Below are 13634 nucleotides of genomic sequence, written 5' to 3' on the forward strand. Positions count from 1 at the left end.
GAATGGGGTCACTGCCAGCCTAAAAGAACATGAATTTGCTTTAAAAAAACTTGATAATCATTACCTTCTCAAAGCTTCTAAAGTGCTATAACATTTTTCAGTGCGGACACAAAAGCAGCATGAAACAGATGGAGACGATTGTATTGCTATATGCAAATTAGCACCCTCTTGCAATTTTAGGGAAAAAACGTCTGATCAAAGAATTAGTGATCAATGCATGCTTAGGTGAAAATATGATAAAGTAAGGGAAGAACTATTGTTAAAAGGTGATCCCAAGTTGAGTGAAGCCATTGCTATAGCCAAATATGATCATCATATTTTTTTGTTTTAAGAAATATGCCGAGATAAGTGTGTTCTCTCTTAATTATTCGTCAGATCTGAGAAATTCAAAGACCTAAAAGAACATGTTATTGTTGTGGCAATACATGGTATTTTGCCCAGCACAAAGATTATCCTGCTATCAGAAATGTATGTAACATTTGTGGAAAAAGGGAACATTTTGCTAAGTGTCCCAGAAGTATGAAGGTGAATGATAAAGATTACCAGAATCTCTCCTAATATAGGAGTAGTCATACAAGTTACTTATAGTATGAACATTGCATTTAATTACAATGAGGTATATCTTTTGATCCAAATGCTTTCCCCCAAGCACAGGTAAATAAATTAAACTAGATTAGCACTTACTTCTCAATTTGCAAGAGAAATTGGTAGTAGAATTTAATGAAGTGTTTATAGATAAGTTTGAGAGTGTTCAGGAATAAGTTCACAACAGTCATTTAAAATAAGAAGATACAACTTTCACATGTATAGTCAGAAGGAAGCCTCTCAGGGTCTTGGCAAGAAAGAAGTGTATTGATTGTGAGCTTAAAAAATATTGAGCCAGTGGGAGCCATAGAGTGATTGGCACCTGTGGATGTAATGCAAAAAGCCAACGATGAGATCGGGCTTTTGATTGTAAGAGCTCAACATGAGAGTAGTGGTACCCTTTGGCAAATAACAATGAGAGAGCGGGGCTGACAGCTGGATTCTGGTTCTACCCACCCTCAACCTGACTACAGCTTACGATCATATTTAGGTTGAGTGAAGCGCATGATCACGGGACACCAGTAATGGAGGATTAGGCACTGTTCTAAATCAGATTCAGGGTGAAAAGTTGGTCACCATTGTGTTTGTCTTCAGGGCTTTGCAAGGTGCAGCGTGTAGTTATTCGGTCACTGAAAAGGAAGTTCTGTTTTTTGGGCTTTTAGGAAGTTTAAGCAGTTCTTGTCAACAACTTGGTTCAAAGTGTACTCGGATCACAATCTGTTGCAAGACAACTTTAACATGAAAAGATTAGATGCAGTTTCTGCCCGATGAGGCAAATTGTTGATTGTGGAACTGCTGAATTGTCATTCTTCCGTTAGGTATTTTTGGGGTATCTCCAATAAAACAGCAGATGGTCTTTCTAGAATGGTTGGGATTGAGAGCCAAAAAAGTAAAGAGAGAGGTGAATGGTGGCCAGATGAAAGAGTCAAGTTCTGTGGAGTTACAAAAAGATGTGTTACTCAGAAAGAATGGTTGGAAAAGATGGCTATGGACAACACAATAGGTTCTGTGTGCACATCGCTGCAGCTAGGTAAACAAGATGGAAGGGACCGGAATTTTGAAAAAAGGTCAGATACATTGAACAGGTTTTGAAAAGGATTGCAAGGTGGATTGATAAGATGGAGAGTTGTTTGGGAGTGACATGAGTTCTTCACAAAAGGTGTGCTGTATATCATCCCAAGAACAGCAGGATGGTGGAACATTTCAACTGGACTTTAAAAGAGAGCATTTAGCTGTCAAGAAGTATGAGGAGAGATTGAAGAAATGAGTCGCACAGAAGGGTAGAAGAACACAGATTTACTCTGCACACAACTATAGGCTTAACTCCTAAGTTATTTAGGAAAAGAAAAGATTGGACTATGATGCCACCTCCATGGGTTAGGAAGATCGCTACAGAGAATCTCGATGAAGAGGTAGTCACAAGAAGTCTGGAAAAAGATTTGACAGCCCAGTAAAATGGGAACTTTTTTGACAAATGTAAAGCTGCTACCAACATTGATTTACAAGTAAGTGATATCAAAGTTTAGCTCCCATATTCAGGTGTGAAGCTTTTAGAGTAACTGTGAAACTGGAGAAGAAGGGTGTATTTGGAGTCCTAATTGTATTTCTGTTGTTAGGAAATAATTATATGTTCTTGCTTTATTCTCAGTTATATCTTGTTTTTTTTCCCCTTTTTTGTCTTTATTCTGTTTTTATGTTGTCTAATAGCACATCACCTTCCCTTATTTATTCCATTTTGTTTCAGTTGTTCTCTGTGAAAGGGAGGTGGTGTGAGTGATTGGGTATTTGTATAAGAGTTAGCTTTCTTCCCTTTCCCTTAGAACCTCTTATGATGATCCCATATACAATGTATTATTATGAATGTTGATTTTCTCTAGGAATCTGAGCTGATGTGTGCTAGATGGTGCATAAGGTTCTTTAGTTATAATAAACTTGCTTTTCTTGAATACACTAGACTCCTGCTGGATTTGTTATACCACTAGAGAGAGTTGGCATACTTTCATGTTATGAAGACCCTACATATGTGCAATTACATGCCCAGTTGGAAAAATCTGAAAATAATAACAACTAGAGACATCCTGGAAGGCACATACTGTTTGGTGACAGAGGCAACATTTGGGCCAAGTATAGGGATGGAGCCGGTGCTTTTGTGCCTGTGAGTAGAGGATCATGACACTTAAAGGATACTGAGTGATTAGATGCAACCTATTAGGTCAGAGCCTATGAACTGGGGGAGGTGGGACAAAGTTAATCACATGCCAAGTGCATCTACCAGCAAATCCGACAGATCCATTGTAGGCTATGCTGACTCTTACTTTCTCACCACTCACATCCCTGCTTTAGCTAACAGTATAACAATGTGGTTTAACGGACTATATTGTGTTCGAATAGACTCTCCTGAACGATTATTCAGAAATTAGCTAACGCACAAAATAAAGGAAAGCATATGGGAGGCAAAAGAGGGTAGTGTGTAAGTTTCCTCCTTTATTCAGAATCACAAATACTGTTCTTTCGAAGCTTCTTTAAGCAGTACCTGTTTTGAGTACTCTGTCTATTCAGCGACTGCCTATTTTGTGATTCTTTTAAGCATAAGCCTTCTTATCATTACATTGAGAGCTTGACTTGAGGTAACATCCGTGGCTGCATCTTTTTGCATCTTCTTGTTAGCTTTAGATGAAATTCTTCAAGGAGATGTCTAAATTGAATTAAAATAGAATAAAGCATTTGTCATATGACTCGAGTGCAAATCTGATGTGTGAATCTGATGTGTGTTCTGTACACTTAATCCAAATGTTTGCTCTTTCAAACTTTCAGATCCCATGATAAAACAATACTTATACAATTTTTCTTTTTTTTAAATTGAAAACAATAAAATATTTTTTTTAAAGAAAGCTATGAATTATACTGCTGACGAAATGACTCAGTCAAAATCATACCATCGCCACTTCATTTTAGGCGAATAACCAAAGGCTAAGCAGTGTGCCAGGCTCCAATTTAAACCTAGGCTTTGTCACGCTCCCTGGGCAATAAACTAATGATGATTTATCATTCACCAAGATATTTGTGCCTGTCCTTATTTAATGTGCATTGTTCACCCTTGAGTCTCTGGACAGTGGTTGAGAATTGTAGTTCTAGCTGGTCTCAGCAGCAGGTCCAATAACATATTGAACTATTTTGCTAAATAAAACTTTAAAAGTAATAAATGTGGAAGTAAAAATTGGAAGTGTTGAGATAATACTGATTCACCTATCTCTACAGCTTGCCCCAGATGATGCTTGGAAATGCCCTCACTGCAAGGTGCTGCAGCAGGGGATGGTGAAGCTGAGCCTCTGGACCCTCCCCGACATCCTCATCATTCACCTGAAGAGATTCCGGCAGTCTGGAGAACGGAGGACCAAGCTGTCCACTCTGGTGAAGTTTCCTCTCACTGGGCTGGACATGGCGCCTCATGTGGTCAAGAGGAGTCAAGGCAACAAGAGCATGTTGGGTCAGTGGGCCACATGGAAACAACCCCCAAATCGCAGTGAGAGCAGCCAGCCAGATGTCCTGTATGATTTGTATGCAGTGTGTAACCACCATGGAAGCATGCAAGGAGGTCACTACACAGGTGAGCACAGTTTTCAATACCAATAGGTGTGTCCTGTCCATGCTGTCTAATACTGTGGAAAGAAAGATTAGCATGTGGACTCTATCATCTATTCATGGTTTTAGTCCCAAAAGGGCTTAGATGCCTTTATCAGCAAGAGATAGTGGTGGTCACCATGACATTTATCAGTATGAGGCATGGAGCAATCCTAGGTTAGTTTAAGCAATAACTATGTCACTCAGTAGAAGAGGAAACTTATTTAGTAAGGTTTCGACAACAGGTGAAATGGAACCCTCTTGCCCCCTCACCAAGAATGGGCTAAACAGGGGACTTCAGTGTGGTGGCTTGATTCCGGTCCAGGGAAGACATGGCTTGGCAGTTCGGGCTGGACTGTTCCCATGAGGCACAGGGTCAGACTGATTTGCATATGGCCATGTCTGAACTGGGGTGGCGGAGTGAGCTAAAGAACGGTGATGGATTAAACCCAGATCAGTTGACTGGGGGTGAGTGTTTGTATTGTCAAAGCTCCGTCCATCACCACCTTTGGTTTTTCTTTGTCCGCCCTAAGTTGGCAGGGTATGCTCAGATGTGAGTCCCTTGCTCACTTTGCCACTGGAGTCAAGCAAGCCCGGCTGAAGACGGCTCTAATGCCAGAAACCGGTCCTGGGAAGCTTGATTCCGGTCCAGGGAAGACATGGCTTGGCAGTTCGGGCTGGACTGTTCCCATGAGGCATAGGGTCAGACTGATTTGCATATGGCCATATCTGAACTGGGGTGGCGGAGTGAGCTAAAGAACGGTGATGGATTAAACCCAGATCAGTTGACTGGGGGTGAGTGTTTGTATTGTCAAAGCTCCGTCCATCACCACCTTTGGTTTTTCTTTGTCCGCCCTAAGTTGGCAGGGTATGCTCAGATGTGAGTCCCTTGCTCACTTTGCCACTGGAGTCAAGCAAGCCCGGCTGAAGACGGCTCTAATGCCAGAAACCGGTCCTGGGAAGCTTGATTCCGGTCCAGGGAAGACATGGCTTGGCAGTTCGGGCTGGACTGTTCCCATGAGGCACAGGGTCAGACTGATTTGCATATGGCCATGTCTGAACTGGGGTGGCGGAGTGAGCTAAAGAACGGTGATGGATTAAACCCAGATCAGTTGACTGGGGGTGAGTGTTTGTATTGTCAACGCTCCGTTCATCACCACCTTTGGTTTTTCTTTGTCCGCCCTAAGTTGGCAGGGTATGCTCAGATGTGAGTCCCTTGCTCACTTTGCCACTGGAGTCAAGCAAGCCCGGCTGAAGACGGCTGTAATGCCAGAAACCGGTCTTGGGAAGCTTGATTCCGGTCCAGGGAAGACATGGCTTGGCAGTTCGGGCTGGACTGTTCCCATGAGGCACAGGGTCAGACTGATTTGCATATGGCCATGTCTGAACTGGGGTGGCAGAGTGAGCTAAAGAACGGTGATGGATTAAACCCAGATCAGTTGACTGGGGGTGAGTGTTTGTATTGTCAACGCTCCGTCCATCACCACCTTTGGTTTTTCTTTCCTGCCAGTGCACAGCACATGTAGAAACAAAACACTGACACTGAAACTGGTCCTTACCGAACCACATATTCTTGTCCTTGACTTTTAAAGTAAAACACTGATCTTGTTCTCGATAACAAGTGTAAGAACCCTTAAAGTAATCCAAGCCAGTGATTAAGTCCCTGTTTACATTTCACATATTTTACCTCATACTGCATGGTATATGTGTTCATACTACCCAAGAGTATTTCTTTTAACAAATGTTGTCATTCTGTAGGTTTATTCATGCATCTGTTTTAACACATTTTGAAAACCGAGTCAATTCTGGGTGTCTGGATGAGTTCAGTTTCTGAATGGATGTTCGTGACTGTGCACAATTGAGAGCTCAAGAGTTCAGTGTGACAGAAGTGCAAATTGCCCACAGTGCCTGTATTTGGTTATGGAGGTGTTCAAACTAAGTGCACATCCAATCCTTGGCCTCTCTTCAGAGTGCAAGGAATGTTGGCCAACTGTAATTACCATTCTAGCTGACAGTGCACAAACACACTATTAACAAGCTCTGCAAAGTCAGTAAGCGCGGCTTGTTTCAGTTGTATTTGTTGTTGTGTGATGAGTGCTGATGAAACAGCATTAATCACACATAGACGCAACCTAGTGCAGGTCAGGTGGCACGGTGTGTCTAACTCAGGGTTTGAATTATCATGTTTTAGGCCCTTAATTACGTAGGCCACACTTATTGTAAATGATTTCTAGCTATGGTTCTTTGGCCACGCCCCTTTTAGAGGCACATCTCCTACCTTTAACATCCCGCTTAAAGTACTGAGATAGGCGATCTGGTATTGCAAACATAGTGGTTTGAGATTACAGGACACTATTTCGATTCTGTTCAAGCAAGTACCTGACCAAAAAAACTGATGTGAAACTGTATTAGAGAGGTTGGCTATAACTAATGGCAACATGTTAGCTGTTGTATGTGACAGGCACAGCTGTGCCATCTCAAGGCATGACGAAAGATAACTGTGAAAACCACAGTCCCTGGTGAGTTCAGGCATTCAGTACCCCATCATAAAGGCACTCTTGCACTCCTGTATCCATTCTTCTATTTCTGCGTTCACCAACTTAAAGTAAGTCACACTCACAAACTCAACAAGCACATGCAAAAAAGATACATAAAAAATATACGCAGCAAAAAAGAAAACATTCTGCTTCATAAACAGGGTGAGAATGTCCTGCTAATAAAAGTAAGTAAAAAATATAACTGCAATGAGCAGCCATCTCAGAAAAGTATTGTGCCTAATTTATCATTCCTGTATGGATGCAATATGGCCAACATTTGGCTTTTAAGCATGGTGGCCACCTTAACAAAGTAAGGGAATTGCATACCATAGACATTACCATTTCAAGATGGCCGACCACTTTTGAATCAGTGACTGAACGGGAAGCAATGCACTGCAGATTAAATGAGCAGTAAGTGAGTGGCCTGGTAGTACTGCCTGGGAAGCTTCTGGATATCCCCAAAAAAAAACAAATAAACAAACATGGGGAAAAAAGGAGACCTTTAGAAGGTGAGAACAGACCTACTGACCCACAAGCCCTGGCACTGGAGTGGATGAGCACATATGATTGGGGAAAAATGTGCTCACTCACATGGCAGTAGAGCCAATGGCTGAAATGGGCTGGCCCAGTGACGCATGATATACGCATTCATAAGTGGAAACAGAATGTGAATGTTACCTGAACAGACCAGTGGCTTAAGAGGGCTTATACAAAACCCCTTGTTTATGTATATGTATGTGTTGTTAGGAATTGCATTATTACAAGGTCCCGGCTGATCACTAATGTTATCAGGTCAGATCTAAAAAGTACTTCTAATAAACACACACAGCTAAGTACTAGGAAGATAATTACCACCTTGTAAAGAATTACAGTGTGCAAAACAATATACAACCCCTCTAAAGGTTGAGCAAAATTCTTACAGTTGAAATCTGCTACACCCAAGGTTTTGTCAGAGAAGGTAACAAACACCAAAACATATGATAATTTGTTAGATTTCATGTGACTAAACACCTATCTGTAGACTCTACCAGTGTAATAAAAATCCACCCTTAAACGTCTATTGGCTTTAACATAAGCTTTTCACAATAAAAACGTTAGGCCTACTGTGCCACAAGAACCAAATTGTAACTCACTGATGCGGCCTAACAAGGCTGAAACCAGCCTGGGGTTGCTTGTGTTCCTGTTAAGAAGGGGCCTGGCCTGGCAGTTCAGGCTTGACTATTCGTATTGGAGCAGGATCAACGCTGATTTACATATGTCTGGTTCCTGTCTGATGTGGCATAGAGGGCCAAAAAAAACTATAGATTCGAATTCTGCCCCAGTAATTGCCAGTGACTGATATTATTTCAGGTGTTCCATGCATTACCTTTTTTTATTTTACTCATGCCTAAGATTTTTAGTAACTTTTCATAATAAGCAGGTCAAACTCGGCTTCTGACACAGCAGTGGAATAATGAATACTTGAGTGCATCTATGAAGAGGTACTGAATGGCTAAACTCGCGAGGGACTGTGGTTTTCACACAGTTATACCCAATTAACTATTCAAGCCAACAACCTGTTTCATTGGCTTTTCTTCATAACCAAACCAGACCTATTGTTTTCAACCTAAGCTGTCCCACACAGCAACCACCAGGCATAAAGTGGTAACATTAAAATTATGTTAAAAATTACAGTTGCCAAAGCAATCAATATATAACCCCTCCTAAAATCACCTAACAAGGATTAACCCAGGGCAACTCCTCTACCTTACCAGGGTTTGTCAGAGACAGCCCTGCCAAGTACCATGCATCAGGCGTTAGACTAATGCATTCCAGTGTGGTGGTCCGCCTCACCACACTGAAATGGAAAGTCACACATAATAGCGCCTCCTCAGCTGTCAAGCAGAAGAGGCTGTAGTTAATCCTGCATCACAGTGAAAGTAAAACTGGAGTGGCAGCGCGCCATGTGCGCACTCTCAGCAGGTTCAGGGCTCCCGGCTGGCTCAGAATCCAACAGCTCTAAACCGCTACAATGTAACAGGCTGATTCACGAGACACTGCAGCAATTAGTAGGCGGGACCGGATGACCTGCTGCAGCCCGTGGTAGTGCTAGCGTGGCTGCAGTTCATGATTAAAGTTTTGGCAGTTTGCCATGTCATAGGTAGCGCTGCTCGCAACGGGTTCTCGTGCCGGCCGGCAGGCGTTTTTAATTTAAGTAGTGGATCCAGTGACTGGACCCGTCACCTGACCCCACCGGCGGCTGAGATACATACAGACTGTGGCGGACACTGGAGTGTTTCAGCAGCCAAGGGCCAGGGCCGGACTGAGAACCAAAACCGGCCCCGGCAAAGTGCTCAGCCGGCCCCTTAGGGGTTTGGGGGTGCAGCTGAGCAGTTGCCAGTTTCGGATGTTTTTGTTACAGGGCAGATATTGCAGCTATGCTGCAAAAACGTCCCTGTAACAAAAACTGCTCCTCAGGGGCCCAAAACCGGCCCCCACCCTGGCGGCCTAGGGAAACGCCGGGTGCCCGCTATGGCCAATCCGGGCCTGCCAAGGGCACACCAGTCATAGTTGCTGTGCACCTGCTGCTGCTGACCCTCATGATGCCCGGGCAGGTGTTTGCCGTGGGAGTCTTTGCGGCCATGAGGCAGACCTTACGAATTGCTGCTCTCCTCTCAAAGTAGGTGAGTGCCTGTGAGGTAACGCTCTCTACTTAATCAGCTTTATAGCGCCAGCGCCGGTTTCAGCTCTAAGGGACACATGTATTTATCAGCTGTGGTGAGGGACAGGCGGTGACTGGCGAAGAAGACTTCATGGGTATACTCACGTCAATCAGGTCACCCCATGGTTAACTTGACCTGGGGTCTCTATTATCCTGAGCTGCTCGCTGACAGGCTGGAATTGATATTCGAAAAGCTTCTCCCCTGCCTTGAAAAGAAGCCGGTCAGTGTATAGACGCTTTCTGTTGCACGTCAGAGATGTGAGCCCTCGCAACTAAACTGTAAAAGTGTTAGAATGCATCTGGGCCCCTATCTCAGCCTAGCCAGATGGTGGGACCTTCACAGACATGCCAATAGACCCTGGACACACTGAACAAGGATCACTTTCATTGTGTGCGTCTGTCGGGTGAGCACGGGGAACCCCAAGGGCTGGAGTTAAACTGGAGTAAAGCCCTTTTTAAAGCGACTTACTTTTCTGATTTTGGTGGCTGTAGCAGCCCACAGGGGACCATTTCTGAAATACATTATAGGGGTCAAGGCTGAGCCTATTTATAATGTTATGTTTTCCCCCAAGTCTTTCATTATTCTAATTTTGCTAAAAGGGGTTAGTTTGGGTAGAAATGCAATCTTATTTATAAAGCCAACCATTGTGGCACGTTTTCCTTCTCCAGACAAGACACTTAAAATATACTGCCTACTAGTATGGATGACATGTGCAGGTCATTTCCTACACCTTTTAATCCTCATTGTTAAATATACCATTTCCTAGAATGAATTACCCACAAATGATTAATTGTCTCTGTATAATGTGTGTGTGTGATGTAAAGTACTATGACACTCTTGACTGTATGTACATAGGGACTTTAATAGTACATTGCTTACTCAATCAATCAATCAATGTACTTGTACAGCGTGCTACTTACCCGCGAGGGTCCCAAGGCGCTGAGGGGAGGGGGGGAGGGGTGCTGCTACCGCTCGAAGCGCCAGGTCTTGAGGAGTCTTCTGAAGGTGAGTAGATCTTGGGTCTGCCGTATGTGGGGAGGGAGGGTGTTCCAGGTCTTGGTACGCTATAATGGAAGTGACACTCTCTTACATTCAGTAATTTTTTTTAAAATTTAACTGTGTGTCTATGTATATGTGCAAAGAGCATTAATAAGTGTTTATTGTTTAATTTCATGGTTACACAATTAGTTTAAGTACAATGATCTTACAACGGCACTATGTTAGTGCCTCCCATTTCACCTTCTTTGCAGCAGCTTCGTGAACTTAGTTTCTCGTTGTTCAGATGGGTGTCATTTCTGATATTTACATTTTTCCAAAGTGTCACTCATAGTCCTTGAAACTATGAAAATGTCACAGCCAAAGCCAAAACTATTGTCTACTATAATTGTCTGTGAAATTCCATGTCACAAAATACCTACATTCAGGCATCGACTGTGTAATAACAATTTACAGTTAGAGACTGATTCACTTTAACTTGCGATTTAACAATAAATAATCCAGACCTACTTCCTTTTTCGTAACTTTTCATAACAGATCATACCCATGGCATCTGACAAGTGGCACGATTGGCTTGTCACCATAACTACAGTTATGGAGCATAATCATTCCAACCAGGTATAATATGCAATGCAAGCTCTCTTTTACAGTGGAAGTACACAACTTTCGCTCAATTAAATGCTTTAGTTAAGACAATATATATTATGGGGTGGTCCAAAGCCCTTCTTTAAGTAGTGCTTTTCAAAGCCATTTTTTATGTTGTTCATATGACTTCCTGACACAGCCACACTGTCAATTCACACCTAAAAAACAGTAGACAATGGAAATAATTGAAAGGTAAAGATAATCGAAGTAGGTTCATCTTAGTATCACTGGATTATTTTACAAGCAATTTCAGGTGGAGCAGCTAATGGAGATAAGCAGGGTGTTTGCAAAGCAGAAGAAATAAAGTCTGCCACATAAAGCAAAAAAGTAAGAAAACAACGCGTGATATAGTAGATGTTGAATTAAACTTCCAGCAAATTCCGCTTTCGAAAATGGCATCAACACAACCTTAGCAGTCAGTAGGTAGGGACGACAATAGTAAGGAAATTACGCTGCAGAAGCTTACGCAACCTTAACTTGCAAAGCAAAAGAGATGAGGTACATCTGCAGAAAGATGCACACATTGAGAAAAGAGAGTGTAGCATATGAGATGCTGGCTCAAGTGGGAAAAAAAACTACTGCGGCTGATCCTAATATAACCTGAAAGATTGGACTTCAATGTTACCTATAAGTAATTTCAGAAAAAGTGGTACAAAACGACTTACAACCTGGTGTAGTTGTATGATGATAGATAATCCTCCTCTTTATAGAAAAAGTGCTAAACCCCACCAGTAGAATCATGCCTTCCACACTATGTTTATGTTGGAGGAGATTCCATCAGTGCATTCCTCTTCAGATACAGCAGAGCACTCTCTCCATATCTAATGGAGTTTCCATTACCACCCAACTCAGGCCTTTAGCCTTTGATGGCATGGGGTTGAAGATTCTCGGTTACAGCATTGAATAAATACATTTACATATTGTGTTCTTTATTAGGGTTCAAGGAGAGATGTGATGCAGCCTACGGATTCCCCCACCAGCAGGTTTTGCACAACGCCCTATGGGCCGAAAAGCTGCATTGGGGAGAGCTCCAATGACAAAATACTGTTTTTGCCTAGAGCTCTGCGAAGGCCTGCTTCATTTCTCTGAAGCAGTGCCTGAGTTGTCAGATTTCACACTGGTGAAGTAGGGGGAGCTCTATATGAGTTGCTGTATATGACCAGTTTTGTCTTTTTACCTGGCAATAAGGGTTTTTTGGTTCTTTAAAAAATATAAACAAGTATATTTGGACCCCTCTCAGGGAGTTACCAGATCAGACAGTAATTTAAACCTAGCTACCATGTCCAAATACCATATGGTTTACCCTGAAATGTCTCTCCACCCTTCCAAAGGCCATGCAAGAGAGTCTCTTTAATCCACCACCCTTTTTCCTTCTTCCTAGCTTACTGCAGGAACTCTCTGGACTCCCGATGGTACAGCTATGATGACAGCAATGTGGAGCCGGTGCCGGAGGATGAGGTGTGCACCCGCGGGGCCTACATTCTCTTCTACCAGAAGAGGAACAGCATCCCTGACTGGTCAGCAAGCAGCTCTGTGAGAGGTGAGATGAAGGTCATGGGGAGGATGGATGGATAAAGCAGAAACAGGGGTGAAGAATTGTGAGGGGTGAGAGGGAGAGGTGTGGCACAGGAGCCAGAGTGGCTGACTCTGGAGCGCGGGTTATGGTTCGATCCCCAGTGGCAACTCAGCTCAGCATCATGTGACTCTGGGCAATAGCTCACTTAATCTCAAAGGCCCCAAGCGCCTTGAAACCCATAAGTGTGACATGTTCGTGCTTTACAAATAGGAATTATTATAATTTGTTATAAGATTTAGGGCCAAATGTAGGTCACCAAATACCGGTCGGTAACGGCCGATTTCGGCCGTTACCGACCGGTATTTGGTGATTGAGATGTAGGGGGCCTATATTTTACATAATCGGTAAATTGACCGATTCTGTAAAATACCGATTCGGTAAATTTACCGAATCGGTAAATCTATATGTAGGTGGTACTGGAAACAGTGCCACAGGCCCCTAAGAATTCGTTATTTACCATGTAATACTATTGCATGGTAAATGACGAATTCCTGTGTACATGCACATCTGTGCATGTACACCTGTGCCATGTGCCACACATACATGCCCTCAGGGCATGTATGTGTGTCACATGGCACACAAGCCTGAATCAGGGGTGCAACAGGGTGTCAGTGACACCCTGTCCCCCTTGTCAATTCGGTAATTTTACTGAATCGGTATATACCAATTCGGTAATTGCCATAGGTTCCTATGGGCCTCAAGGCCCATAGGAATCAATGGCAATTACCGAATCGGTAAATACCGATTCGGTAATTACCGAATATTCCCGATTCGGTAAATGATTCGGTAAAAATACCTACATCCCGATTGGCAGTTCTTAAATACTGAATCGGTATGATTCGGTATTTAAGAATCGGTAATCTGGGATTACCTACATCTGGCCCTTAATCTTTTAAATCTGGATGAAAAAAGCGTCTAACTTCTGAGGAATTAGTGATGAAACGGACAAGAGCAAGTGTGCCAGATGTTTGT

At 42.9% G+C, this 13634-nt stretch overlaps 1 protein-coding gene across 1 annotated transcript in view; it reads left to right on the forward strand.

Annotated features, from left to right (window-relative positions):
• Window positions 1–13634, forward strand: part of USP43 (ubiquitin specific peptidase 43) — a 1198532-nt gene that overhangs the window by 1138907 nt on the left and 45991 nt on the right. The window contains exons 12-13 of the mRNA XM_078654683.1: window positions 3844–4192; window positions 12468–12626. Of these exons, the coding sequence (XP_078510809.1) occupies window positions 3844–4192; window positions 12468–12626 (508 nt within the window). The remainder of the gene's footprint in view (window positions 1–3843; window positions 4193–12467; window positions 12627–13634) is intronic.

This window comes from Lissotriton helveticus, chromosome 7 (assembly GCF_964261635.1).
Source record: "Lissotriton helveticus chromosome 7, aLisHel1.1, whole genome shotgun sequence".
Lineage (NCBI taxonomy): Eukaryota > Metazoa > Chordata > Amphibia > Caudata > Salamandridae > Lissotriton > Lissotriton helveticus.